The 12354-nt window shown below is 39.7% G+C and overlaps 1 protein-coding gene and 1 long non-coding RNA gene across 2 annotated transcripts in view; one reads left to right on the top strand and one right to left on the bottom strand.

The window, feature by feature from the left end:
• The window catches only part of LOC136833748 (uncharacterized), a 336120-nt gene that overhangs the window by 253066 nt on the left and 70700 nt on the right, over nt 1-12354 (bottom strand). The gene's annotated exons all lie outside the window — the stretch shown is intronic.
• Nucleotides 1211-3800, top strand: LOC136833745 (putative nuclease HARBI1). The gene is made up of 2 exons (XM_067095969.1): nt 1211-1777; nt 2931-3800. The coding sequence occupies exons 1-2, from the start codon at nt 1346-1348 to the stop codon at nt 3759-3761; spliced, it is 1263 nt and encodes a 420-aa protein (XP_066952070.1). The 5' UTR covers nt 1211-1345; the 3' UTR covers nt 3762-3800.

The raw sequence follows: 12354 nt of genomic DNA, 5'->3' as shown, positions 1-12354 counted from the left end.
GGCTTCGATGCTATGAGTTCTACCTCATGTATGTAGAATATAATTCATTATTGTGTATCGAGCTCCGATGCTCATATGTATGTTATGATTCCATTGTATATGCTTTTTGTATTTTGTATACATCTGTTACCGCCTTCTTCTCAAATGTAGCGGAGAATAAACACGAGTTGAAAGATATAGCTTCATTATCGCCCTTCATCCTCGGACATCTGCGACGAGAATGGGACCAAACCTCAAATACTAAATAGCCTACATCATATTTACCTTGCAGGTAAGAACGAAGAATTGTAGTATGTGTTATAAATACCAACACATCAAGTTCCTCGTGAACAACAAAATCGGAACGACTGAAAATGTATAAGATTCTGACAAAATTTCATTTGTTGATTTATTTCCAAAAGTTGAGTCGCTGTTGGTCATACTTTGGACACTCACGCAATACGTTTGACCGTTACCATCACCTTGCACTATGGAGCCAGGCCACATGGGCTGCTCATTAAGTGTCCATCTGTCAAAGCTAGTATGGCCTATTCTGAGACATGTTAGAATTACTTTTGCGTGTCTCTCTCTCCGATATGATGAGCTCCATTTTTCAACTTTAGATTTTATTTATTATTTTCAGGTTCTTCATTCCATATGTGTTGCCATTTGTTTATGATACCCACCTTTATGTGTGTTACATGATGAGTAACAGGGATATTCACATTTGATCTTGTCATGTGGGTTGCTTCCTTGGCTGCTTTATCTGCCTCTTCATTTCCTTTGATCCCTACATGGGCAGGTATCCAACATTATTTTTACATTTTTTCCATTACTATATAATTTAAGAAGAAATAATTTTTGTTGTACAATATTTTTTTATTTGTAACTCTGAATAGCTTCTATAGCGCTTCTCGAGTCACTAAAAATCACAAATTTATTGAATGTTTAATTATTTTTATAGCTGATGCAATTGCACACAATATTGAAGCATTATTAGGTAGAGAGAACTGATAAGTTTTGTCTCGGGACACTGCTGCATATCCCACTCAGTGCTCTGATTTAGATCCATCTGTATATATTGTGTTGTTGTTGCTGTTGTTGTTGTGGTTCCCCAGACTCTGTTATGCCAGGAAGCCTGCACCGCGCAAGAAGGACACCACGCTTACTGGATCTGACCATAACTGTGTGGTAGTGTGGATGTTGTGTTGTTGTCTAAGCGGCCCATACACGATCATTTATATTGCGCAAGTCTGGTTGCACAATATAATTGACAATTTAATGTTGTCCACACACAGGTCAATATAATTGACAATTTAATTGGGCAAACCAGGCACAGTGTGGTCTTGCAATCCGCTGAGAAAGGATGGAGGATTTTGACCCAGCAATCGCCATGGCCGTTGCTCTTGCTGTAGAAGAGGAAACCGATGTTCCAAAAAGGAAACGTGCAAAATGGTCAAAAAAATGGTTTCTGCAGCGTTCAACGTTTGGACACACCAAATTACTACGTGAACTGAGCCATAATGAGCCAAATGATCTTAAAAACTTTCTGCGCATGGATGCTGAGTCCTATAATGAGCTATTGCAAATGGTCGAGCCCCTGATTGAAAAACAAACTACAAATATGCGTCAGCCCATCTCTCCTACGGAGCGTTTATCAATTACACTGCGTTACCTGGCCACGGGAAATACATTTGAAGATCTGAAGTTTGTCAGTGCTATTGCGCCACAAACCATCGGCAAAATAGTTATTGAAACCTGTGAAGCCATCATCAGCTGCTTACATGAGTACATAAAGGTAAGATTAAGTTTCTTGTCAAATATGTTTACATATATCTTTATAATTTGTGAAATGAAACACCAACAAGTCAATAGTTAGTTTTTAATCAAATTAATAATGTTAACATTTACAAAACTCCATAATGATTAGGAAAATACTCAAAAGAAACAGTATTACATTATAACAATACTCAACTCAAAACTTAAAGAAAAAAATCATTATCAACGCACTGATGGTATTACTAGAAACACCAAATTATTACCAGTCTGAATCAAACTGTATTGTTTATTGCTAAGTAAAACTCGAGAAGTAATTGGCCAGAGAATACGACTGTCCATCGGAAGTGTTACTTGAGAGATCCACTTGTTGGGGCACAGTTTCGCCTACAGAAATGGTCGAAGATGGTGTAAGTGAACGGCCCTGTGTCCAGTTGTCATTGTTTATTTGGACTGAATTCCTTTTCAGTGTACCCATCTGTCCCTCAAAAAGTATATCATTAATAGCTTTCTTTGCGAACAACTGCTGGTCTGGAGTCATCTTTGAGAGTTCAGCTGCCCATGTCTTGGCTTGGCTAAGATTGACGTCTTCGGGACCTTGGCGTAGTCGTTCACAGGCAAGCTTCAGAAGTTCTTCTCGGGCATCATTCTTAACTGGCGTTACTGAACTTCTCGTCTTCATCCGTTTCTCAGGTTTCTGGAGAGACTCCTTGCTCATGGAAGGAGAAGGCGTCAGTGTTGACTGCGGCTCTCTAAACATGCTGTTGCTGGGAACGTCTGTTTCCAAATCTTCCGTATCATCCTGTGAACATAAAATTGTTTTTATCATTATCAATTCATCATGTGAATAAGGCATTATTATATGAGTGATGGCTGACTGTGAGAAGTAATTTCGTAAGAAAACAAAATTAGTCAACGAGGTGCAAAGTGAGTTATAAATTGAGATAACCTCTGGCAGCCAGCCAACGCTCATATAATAATGCCATTATCATTAGGTCTGTAAACAAAGAGAACTATCTTTTTCTGGCAAGTATGCTGAAGAGAAAACTGGACTGCAGTCCTTTCGTTAATGAATTAATGCCGTGTCTATGGAAAAGATGGTTCTATCGTGACCTAATGATCATGTGAAGTGTTTCATCCAGCTAACATAAAACTCATTAAATTTCATTTTGCAGATGCCGCAATCCGAAGGTGAGTGGCTGAAAGTCTCTGAAGGATTTTGCAAAAGCTGGAATTTTCCGCACGCTCTAGGTGCGGTAGATGGCAAACATGTTGCCATAAAGAAACCACCAGGAAGTGGGTCGTACTTCTTCAATTACAAGAAGTTTTTCAGCATCGTGTTAATGGCGGTAGTAGACGCCAACTATGAATTTATAGTCGCCGATGTTGGTGTGAACGGAAGAGTGTCGGATGGAGGTGTGCTTTCTCATACAGATTTTGGCCGTATGATGGACAATCAAGAACTCGCAATTCCTCCTCCAGAAAAACTTTGTGATGATGACGTGATGCCAATGCCTTACGTTTTCGTAGGAGATGAAGCCTTCTCTCTGACCGAAAATTTCATGAAGCCATATCCTGGACGTGGCGCTGAAGAGGATGATATCTACAATGAGAAATGTATATTCAACTACCGTTTAAGTAGAGCGCGCATGGTCGTGGAAAATGTATTTGGAATTCTCGCTTCAAGGTTCGGGGTGTTCCAAAGGCAGATGCTGCTTTCACCAGAAAAGGCTCAGACAGTAACGTTAGCTTGCTGTTACCTACACAATTTCTTGAGGAGGAAGTCCAAAAGATACATCATGCAGGGAACTGTGGACTGGGAAGATGAGAATGGAACTGTCCACGGGGGGTCATGGCGAGATTCGCAGATTGAGTCACACGGGTTGCAAGCGACACAGAGAAGAAATGCCTCAGATAAAGCAAAGGACATACGGGATATGTTCAGACGCTACTTCTGTACTAAAGGATCTGTACCATGGCAACGACAATCACATCACTTTGTGTAATTCTTAATGTAATGTAAAAAATAAATGGTTCTATACGAATTGCTATTTTTTTAATAAATCTTTTCTTGTGTATGTGTGAATCAACAGTACTAAATTTATTTTAAGAAATGCAGTGCATGTCAACCACTTATACATCTGAAAATGACGACAAAATTTTGCTTTAACACAGTCGATTTTTAATTTTAAAACACATTTTTCTCATGTATTTCACCGCAAAAGTAATAAATAATTTATTTTAAAATGTCGTTCAAAGCTAGTTTACAAAATACAGGCAATTTAAATAAGCTCAGCAGCACTCACGCACCATGAGCGTGACATAATACATAAGAAAATGTGTTTTTAAATTAAAAATCGATTCTGTGCTAAAGTAAAATAATACCAAAATTGCATACCTCGTGAGAAGGCCCGCTGTCATCTACAGTCGATGATAAACTTGTCTGCTTTGTGAGTGTACTCCGCGATTTTGCTGGGATTTCTTGGTCGTTGAGGAAGGTGAGGGCATAAAAATACCACAACGTTGGTTCATATACCTGGTCCGCCCCTGCGCCAGATTTTTCCGACTCCTGCACTTTTTTCAATTCTTTGCGATAGTTGGTTCTATATGCATTGATCTTTTTTTTTACATCTTCTCTTGTGTACTTTGGGTACTTTTCATGGAATTTTTCAACCAACACAGCGTAAGCTGCATCTTTCTTTTGTCTGTTGCTGTAATCATCACTTTTTACTTTCCATAGGGCTGGTAAACTTTTATAAACTTCGATGCACTCCAACTGGAATGTCCTGTCTTCTTCTTTGTCAGACATGTTGACGATACGAAATCTGGAAGACAAATGATTTTATTGCACAATTTAATTGACGGTCACCACAGACGGTCAATTAATTGTGCAATGAAATAGACTTGCGCAATAAAATATCAAGCAGAAATTGATTCACTCAATACAATTGCGCAAGTCATCAATATCGCCCATACACGGTCAATTTAATTGTCAATTCAGAGTATTGACAATGAAATTGCGCAATATAATTGATCGTGTATGGGCCGCTTAGGGCTGCCAAGTTAGGGCAATCTACTAAGAGATGTGTAATTGTGTGGGGACTAACTTGGCAGAGTGGACATATGTCTGTTTGGGTGTTGTCTATGCGGTGTTTGTGGGTGTTTAGTGATTGGTGATGACCACAGCGAAGTCGAGTCAGGTGTACTCTCTCCAATCTTGAGAGCTGTGTTTTTGTGCTGCTTATGTTGGGTGGGGGTGCCGAGTATTTTGTTGTTGGGAAGGTTATTAAGTGCTTGTCTGGTGAGGTGAGTATGGATGTGCTTTTTTGTTTTGTGTGATGTTTGTGGGTGGTGGTATAGAATTCAAGATATTTGTATAGTGTCTGTGTGGTGTATTCGCTATTTGCCTGTGTGTTGGAGGTGGTTGTGAAGGTAATAGCATGGGCTGTTTGTGTTGTTTATGACTGATGCCAAGAATTGTGTGCCTCTCATGTCTAAGTGTTGCCTGATGGTGAGAATCTTGGTTTCGGCGTGTAAGTGTTCTATTGGTGTGGATTGTGTACTGCCAAGGATGATTCTCAGAGCTGTGTTTTGTATTATTTGTAGTTTGTTTAGTTTGTGTGTTGGATGGCAGGGTGCCAGGCTGAGCTGGCGTAGTTTATTATGGAGCGGATGTATTGTTTGTATACTGTGATGAGCGTTTCTTTTTGTTGTCCAAATGTTGTACCTGTTAGTGATCTTAGTGCATTTAGTCTAGGTCTGCATTTCTTGATGATGTTACTGACATGTGGAGCAAATGACATTGAAGTGTTGTATGTGACTCCTAGGATTTTTGTTTCATGTGTGTGTGGAATTGTGGTGTTGTTCAGCATTGCTGTGGGTCTGTACTGATGTTCTTTGTTGTGACTAGTGAGTAGTGTACTTGTGGATTTTGTTGGTGCTACCTGTAATCTGTTTTTGTGTGAGCCAGTTTTCAAGTTGTGTTATGTAAGTCTGTACTTGTGTGGAGCATACGTTTTTGTCTGCATGTATTGATATGATTGTTAGATCGTCTGCATATGAGGAGATGTATTTGTTGTTAGGTGGTGTTGGTATGTCATGCATGAATAGGTTAAAAAAGTGTTGGACTTAGGACGGAGCCTTGTAGGACGCCGTTCGGGAAGTTTCTGATTTTGGATGACTCGCCATTGTAGTGTACAAATGCTTGTCTGTCTGTTAAGTAATTGGCGAGCCAGCGTTTGGTGTTGTTGTGTAGTGTGGTGTTGTAAACTTTGTTGATGAGAAGTGGTCTAGAGATGGCGTCAAAGGCTTTACTTATGTCTATTGTGATTAGCAGTGTTCTTTGTGGTGGGCGTCTGGAGTTAATGCCATCTTGTATTTTTGTGTGAGGTTGGTGAGTAGTGTTGTTGTAGAGTGGTGTGGTCTGTAGCCATGTTGAGTGGGTGACAGTGGTATGTGTGGTGTGGTTTTGCGTAAGATGAGGCGTTCTACTACTTTTGATGGTGTGCAGAGTAAAGTTATAGGTCTGTATGAAGCTGCTTGTGTAGGTGTTTTGTTTGGTTTTAAGTGCTATTATTTTCCCAGTTTCCAAATGTATGTTATAATGCAGTGTGCGTATGAATAGTTGGCTATGTTTGTCAGTGTTTGTGTGCCATGGGGACCTAGATGTTTTAAGTGAATGTTTGAAAATTATCGATGCCCATGGCTGCAGAGTTTTAAGTTGTTTAATGATTCTAGCAGTGTCTTCTGTTGTGGCTAGTATTACTGTGTAATCTAATGGGAACTGTTGTTTGCATCTGTAGATGTGTCTGTCTTCTTTGTATTTGCGTAGGTGGCTGATTTTTGCGTAGTGGTTTATTAAGATGTTGGCTTGTTGTTTGCGTGAAGGGATCTTGTCAGATGTGGTGATTGAGGCGTGACTGAGTGTTCCCACTGTTTGAATTGATGAGACTGTTGATAGTTTTGTGTAGTTTGGATGGGTTGGTTATGTAGTCTAGTGTACCTTGAAAAGTTTGCCAGTTCTGTCTGTTTATGAGTTAATTTGGTGTTTATTTCTTTGTTTAAATCATGTAGGGAGAGCGGTGATGGTTGGACATTTTTTTTTAATTGCTCTAGAAGTCAGAGTTTAAGGAGCAGTGATATCCTTGGCATGTCAATGTGTAACTCATCATCCTACATTTACCGGTAAATGTAGCAAGTCGTTCACTTTACTATACTTGAAGCTATTTATCTTCAAGTACAAGTTTCCAAAATGTCCGAATCATCCCTACCCATGGTGATGATTCGGACAAGAGCATGGGATGATTCGGACAATTATTATAATTGACATTTACCTTCAAGTCAGAAACAGAAATACCAAACGAAGTGTTTTATTGAAATAATCATAATCACCTTAAAAGATTATTCTCTCCCTTAGTGAATGGCAGACAGAAAATCTACGATGTTTGCTGAGAATAAATGTTATAGCAGTCTTAAAGAATATTGAAACCTTCAAAACAAAAACTAAACTTGAAATATCCTTGCCACCAAATTCTTAAATGACCAAAATTTACTTGAAATTATTCTCGCTATGAGTAAAAACCAAACATAAATCGTAACTCAAATACTTGAAATTTGTTGTGCCTAAATATTAAAGTTGGCCTAACGAATATTGTATCCTGCAAAAGAAAAACAAAATTTGAAATACCCTGCTTTCTTTTCATACTCTGCTGAACTGGGTTTGGGAAGCACTCCAGTTACTGCCTCTTTACCAATAGTTGCTTCATCCTCAATTTCTGAAATTTAAAACTATTAGCAGCAAATTTCTGTGATTATCTTAAATAAGAAACCTGAAATTCATCACCCTCGTCTAAATTGCTGATTCATTTGCCTACATAATAGACTTTGCTACCTTTTACTGGATCTATCCCAACAAGAACAAAATCTCCCTCCTCTGGGACTTTATCAATAAAAACCACTTCTTTGTCTTCTATCTGCTCTGAGATATCAGAAGAATTATTGTTAAGATCGGCTGTCAAGATGATGAAGGTCTTCATCACTTGTCTGGGCCTCTGTATCTAACTTTTGTATTTTTTTTGCTTTTTAATGTTCTTGAGGTATTTCATGTGAGATGGTTGTGCTTTAAGGTGGTGTAGTTGGCTTTGGCCTATCAGTCACAAAAGCCCTGGCAAAGTGACTTTCTTGAAAAACATCAGTGTAATATAGGTGAATGCCAATGGAATGGAATCCAGATTTGATATTCACATTTAATTTGTAATTTGGGGTTCTATGATGGTTTATGAAGTGCTTTATACGGTAAAGGTAATGAGGGGCTAATAAATGCATATACACAAAATATAACTTAATGTTAGTGAGAATCTTTTGTTTCTTTGTTGGAATTCATAATTAGTAAAGGTTTGCTAGAGGGATGATTCGGACACGTCCGAATCATCCCAACCCTAGAGTGTCCGAATCATCCCCCACAAATCAACCATTTGATGACACCCTCAACTTCAAACCCTTGCAGATTACAAGCGGGTAATAGCCACAACATCTTCGTCATAGTGCAAATTCACACCCAAAACTCATAATCAGCTCCTTATCATATTCACTACACCAAAGCTTATGATTCAAACGCAAAAATTACATAGGAAATGAGAAAAACCACAAAAATTACCCTCAATCCTAAAGTAACCGACCTTCGCAACCAAAGTCCATGTCAATGGCGAACAAACTCGCGATTTCACGTGATTTCTCAGAGCTGAGGGCCCCTCACATTTTCCAGGAAATGTACTGTCTGGACCATCCCACTGTCCGAATCATCACCGCGCTCCCCTATGTGTGATTTGTTGTGATTTGTGTGTGGAGGTTGGTGTATTTCTTAAATTGTTTCGCTGTTATGAGTCTGTTTTATGTCAGGCGTGAAGTTTGGGTTGTAGTGTTTTCTGTTGCCTTTAGGAACGTTTCTTTTGTCTGCATTGTTTATTATGTCGTTGAATTGTATTGTTGTATTGTTTAGTGTCTGATGATGTTATGTGTGTGTGGTTTAGCTCCCAGAAATGAGCCTCAGTGGTTTCAGTACTCATCCCAGGCAGCGCGCTTGTAGTTAGGGATGGTGTGTCTTGTATGTGAGAAAGTGTCATGTGGTTCGGAGTGTTATTAAAATAGGGAAGGTGGTCTGATGATAGGTCTGTTTGTGTTTTCCATGTGATTGATGGTGCTATGTTGGGTGAGCAAAATGTTATGTCTGGGGAAGTGAGACTAAAGTTGGCTTGGTGTGGTATGTGTGTGTGCATATCTGTGTTGTTTAGTATGTATAGCTGGTCTAATTGTGTTGAGATGTCTGTGCCTCTTTGTGTGATGTCTTGGTGGGCGTACTAGTTCTGTGTGTTTGGCATTGAAATCTCCTCCCAGAAGTATATCTGGGAGGGTATTCAACGCCTGCAGTCTAATTCAGAAGTTTGCTGGTAAACCCGGTGAATATTCTGGAGGGATGTATGTGTTGATGATTGTAATTTGTTTATTGTGCCCTATTTTTTGATATTAAATGCTTGTAGTTCTGTATGTCTGTCTACTTGTGTTAGTGTTCTGATGTGCTGGGTTTTTTCAATGTAGGATATGTTATGGTGTATGTATGTGATGAGGCCTCCGCCATCACCATGTTGTCTGTCTTGTCTGATGGCTGTGTAATTTGGTATGTTGGGTGTTTTATGCATGTGTTTCAGTTTTGTTTCTTGAATGATGGCTATGTGGATCTTTTGTTTGTGCATGAAATGTTTTAGTTCAATGTGTTTGTTATGAATGCCGTCAATGTTTTAACTGTAAGATGTTTATGTTCAAGCGATTATGTCTAAGTGTGTGAGTGCGTGTATTTAGTGGTGTATTTCTGTGGGTGTTAGGTGAGTGTGTGCTATGGGGTGTTGGGGTTTGTGGGGATGTTTGATTTGTAGGAATGGGTGATGGTGTTCTGGGATTGGAGGAAAGTGTGGTGTTGGTTGGTTGGTGTTTTGTTGGATAGGAAGTGCTTGTTGTGTATTGTTATTGTTTGTTTGCGTGTGTGTGTTATTGGCATATGATGCACTTCCAATGTACATTGTAGTCTTTTAGTGTTCTCAGTGTAGTGCATCGAAGGTGTACCACCCACCACACAAGTTGCAGTGGACTGATCCACCCCAGCGCAAGAAGCTGTGACTCGTGTGCTGCAGATGGGACATGCAGGGGCCTGGGGTTTAATTCTATGTCACCAGCTAGATTAATTGTAGGGATATAGTAGCCGGGTTACCATATCCCTTCAGAGAAAAAACTGAGATCCAGCTGCGCCGGCGCCACCCCGGCACGGTACCCTGCAAGTGGAGCATTGGGGAGCCACTCCTCCTCTTCTCCCCTCCCTTTGTCTTCTCGCAGTGGGGTTGTATTGTGGACGTTTGATCCAGGCGGCCGTCGTTCCACCGCCCTGGAGAGGTCCCACGACGATGATGCGTCCACTCTGGAACCATATATTGTGTAATGTGGAAGTTTTTGGTTTATATGCTCTACTTTATGCTGTCTATGGTGTTCTGCTGTATATGGGTAACTTTTGATAAATATACCAGTGTGTACAAATTCTCATCTTATTTATTGTCCAGGGAGGAGGTGATTTTACTATTAAAGGCACTTGTATATTTATATTCAGCAACCCAATCTTTTAGCTCTAAATGGGAAAGGTGGAGAATGGCTGTTTATAAATATATCTCTTAATTCAAATAATGTTTTTGTTGGGGTCTGAATTCTTGGTGCACTTTTCATAGTTACTAGCTCTATGGAGAGAGAGAGAGAGGTAGTTCACCACATTCAACTTGTAAAGATGATTTCGTTGATGATCTAAAGGTTCCTGAGCATATTCTAAGGCCTTCATTGTGAACATGGTCTAACATTTTCAGCGCTGCATCAGAAGCTGAGACATATATTTCACTTCCATAATCAATGGTCGACAGAACTGTTGCTTTATACAGTACAGTTAGAGTATGTCTATCGGCCTCAAGTAGTGTTCGATAATTTTTTAATTAGGGTTTAGTGTTTTTTACATTTTGATTTTTATGTATGTTATGTGGGCTTTACAGTTCAAGGAGTATCAAATACTAATCTCAAAACTTTTGCTGTTTGGCCAATTGGTATATTACGGTTTCTGATTTTTAAATCTATTTCTTCACCATTTTTCCACTTTTTATTTTTATAAAACATTACTGCTGAGTTCTTTGTATAGAAAATTTAAAGCCTACAGATGAGGCCCATTCATCGATTTTTATTATAGTTTAATTAATCATTCCTCGGCATGTTTTATGTGAGATGCTGAACAATTTATGGCAAAATCAACTGAAATCATTTATTGCTAAAGTAAACAGTGTGCCACTATGGACACTTCCTTTGGAACACCATTTTGAAGTGGAAATTACTTGACAATACATCTTCAATTCTCACTTGAAAAGTGCAATTTGTCAGAAAGTTTAGGATGCTGTTATGTAACGTTTTAAGCATTGCATATCTCCATGTAGTATCATATGCCTTTTCAATGTCAAAAAGACGGCTATTGCAATTTGTTTTCGTTCAAATCCTCTTCGTATGTGGTTTTCAAGAGGATACCCCATCTATGGCACCAACCACATGGCCCACTTTCCCTGGTATACCACTGCACTGCCTGGTGATACTGCTCTACATGGAATTGACACAGCAGGTTGGGCCAGGTTGGAATCTCTGGTGCCTTGGAAAGAGGAGCTGGTAGGTCAGGATACCAAATAGCCTGGGGCCATTTAGGACCCACCACAATCATCCTGAGATTCGGGATGATCATCATATAGAGATGAATAAATTTGTTTTTATTTAGCATTTCCCAACGTTTTGTAGAGAGAGAGAGAGAGAGAGAGTGTAATTGTCGTTAGTGAGTTCATTTCATGACTTGGAAAATGGAACCCCACAGGAGGAATCTCAGCCCTTACTATTCAACATCCTCATGGAGAATATAGCCTTCTCCAACTGCCTCAAGGAGTAGAGATTTTCATTTATGCAGATGATGTGTGCTTAGTAGCACGGGGATCTGTCAGATGGCCAGAATGCAGGGTACTGAACGACATAAGCCAAAAGTCCAACGAACTGGGCCTAAAATAAACATTAACAAAACAAAGGCCATGACAACAATAGCCCAAAATCCTCCACAACGCCTCACCATAGGAACAGAACCCTAGAATGGGTGGACAGCTACATGTATCTAGGAGTAATCATAGACAAACAGCTGAACTTCAATGAGGAAATTAAGTACTTAAAGGAAAATCAAATGCAAGGCTTGCAGCCATGAGATATATGTCTTCTAAGGGAAGGAGCAAATGAACATATACAGAAGTCGTACTACCTAGCCTGCACTAGAGCGCTGGTAGACTATGGTGCCCTGCCCTAACAAAGCTAACCGGAGGCCCAGAAAGCTACCCTAGAGGTAGTTCAAAAATAATGCCATGAGACTCATGCTAGGTGCACCCATGTGGACCAAGCTGTGTGGCAATCTCAGGCTGAGACCAACTGCCAGCCTTGGAAGGAAGGATTGCACTGAGAAATGCCAGCTAGAAAGGAAATGTTTCTCTCAGATAGAGATTC

The sequence above is a fragment of the Macrobrachium rosenbergii genome, chromosome 52, assembly GCF_040412425.1.
Source record: "Macrobrachium rosenbergii isolate ZJJX-2024 chromosome 52, ASM4041242v1, whole genome shotgun sequence".
Taxonomy (NCBI): domain Eukaryota; kingdom Metazoa; phylum Arthropoda; class Malacostraca; order Decapoda; family Palaemonidae; genus Macrobrachium; species Macrobrachium rosenbergii.
This window is presented reverse-complemented; position numbering and strand designations above follow the sequence as displayed.

Coding starts and splice junctions, on each gene's coding strand:
- LOC136833745 (XM_067095969.1), top strand. CDS start 1,346: ATGGAGGATTTTGACCCAGCAATCGCCATGGCCGTTGCTCTTGCTGTA. Junction 1,778..2,930: donor GCTTACATGAGTACATAAAG/GTAAGATTAAGT, acceptor TTCATTTTGCAG/ATGCCGCAATCCGAAGGTGA.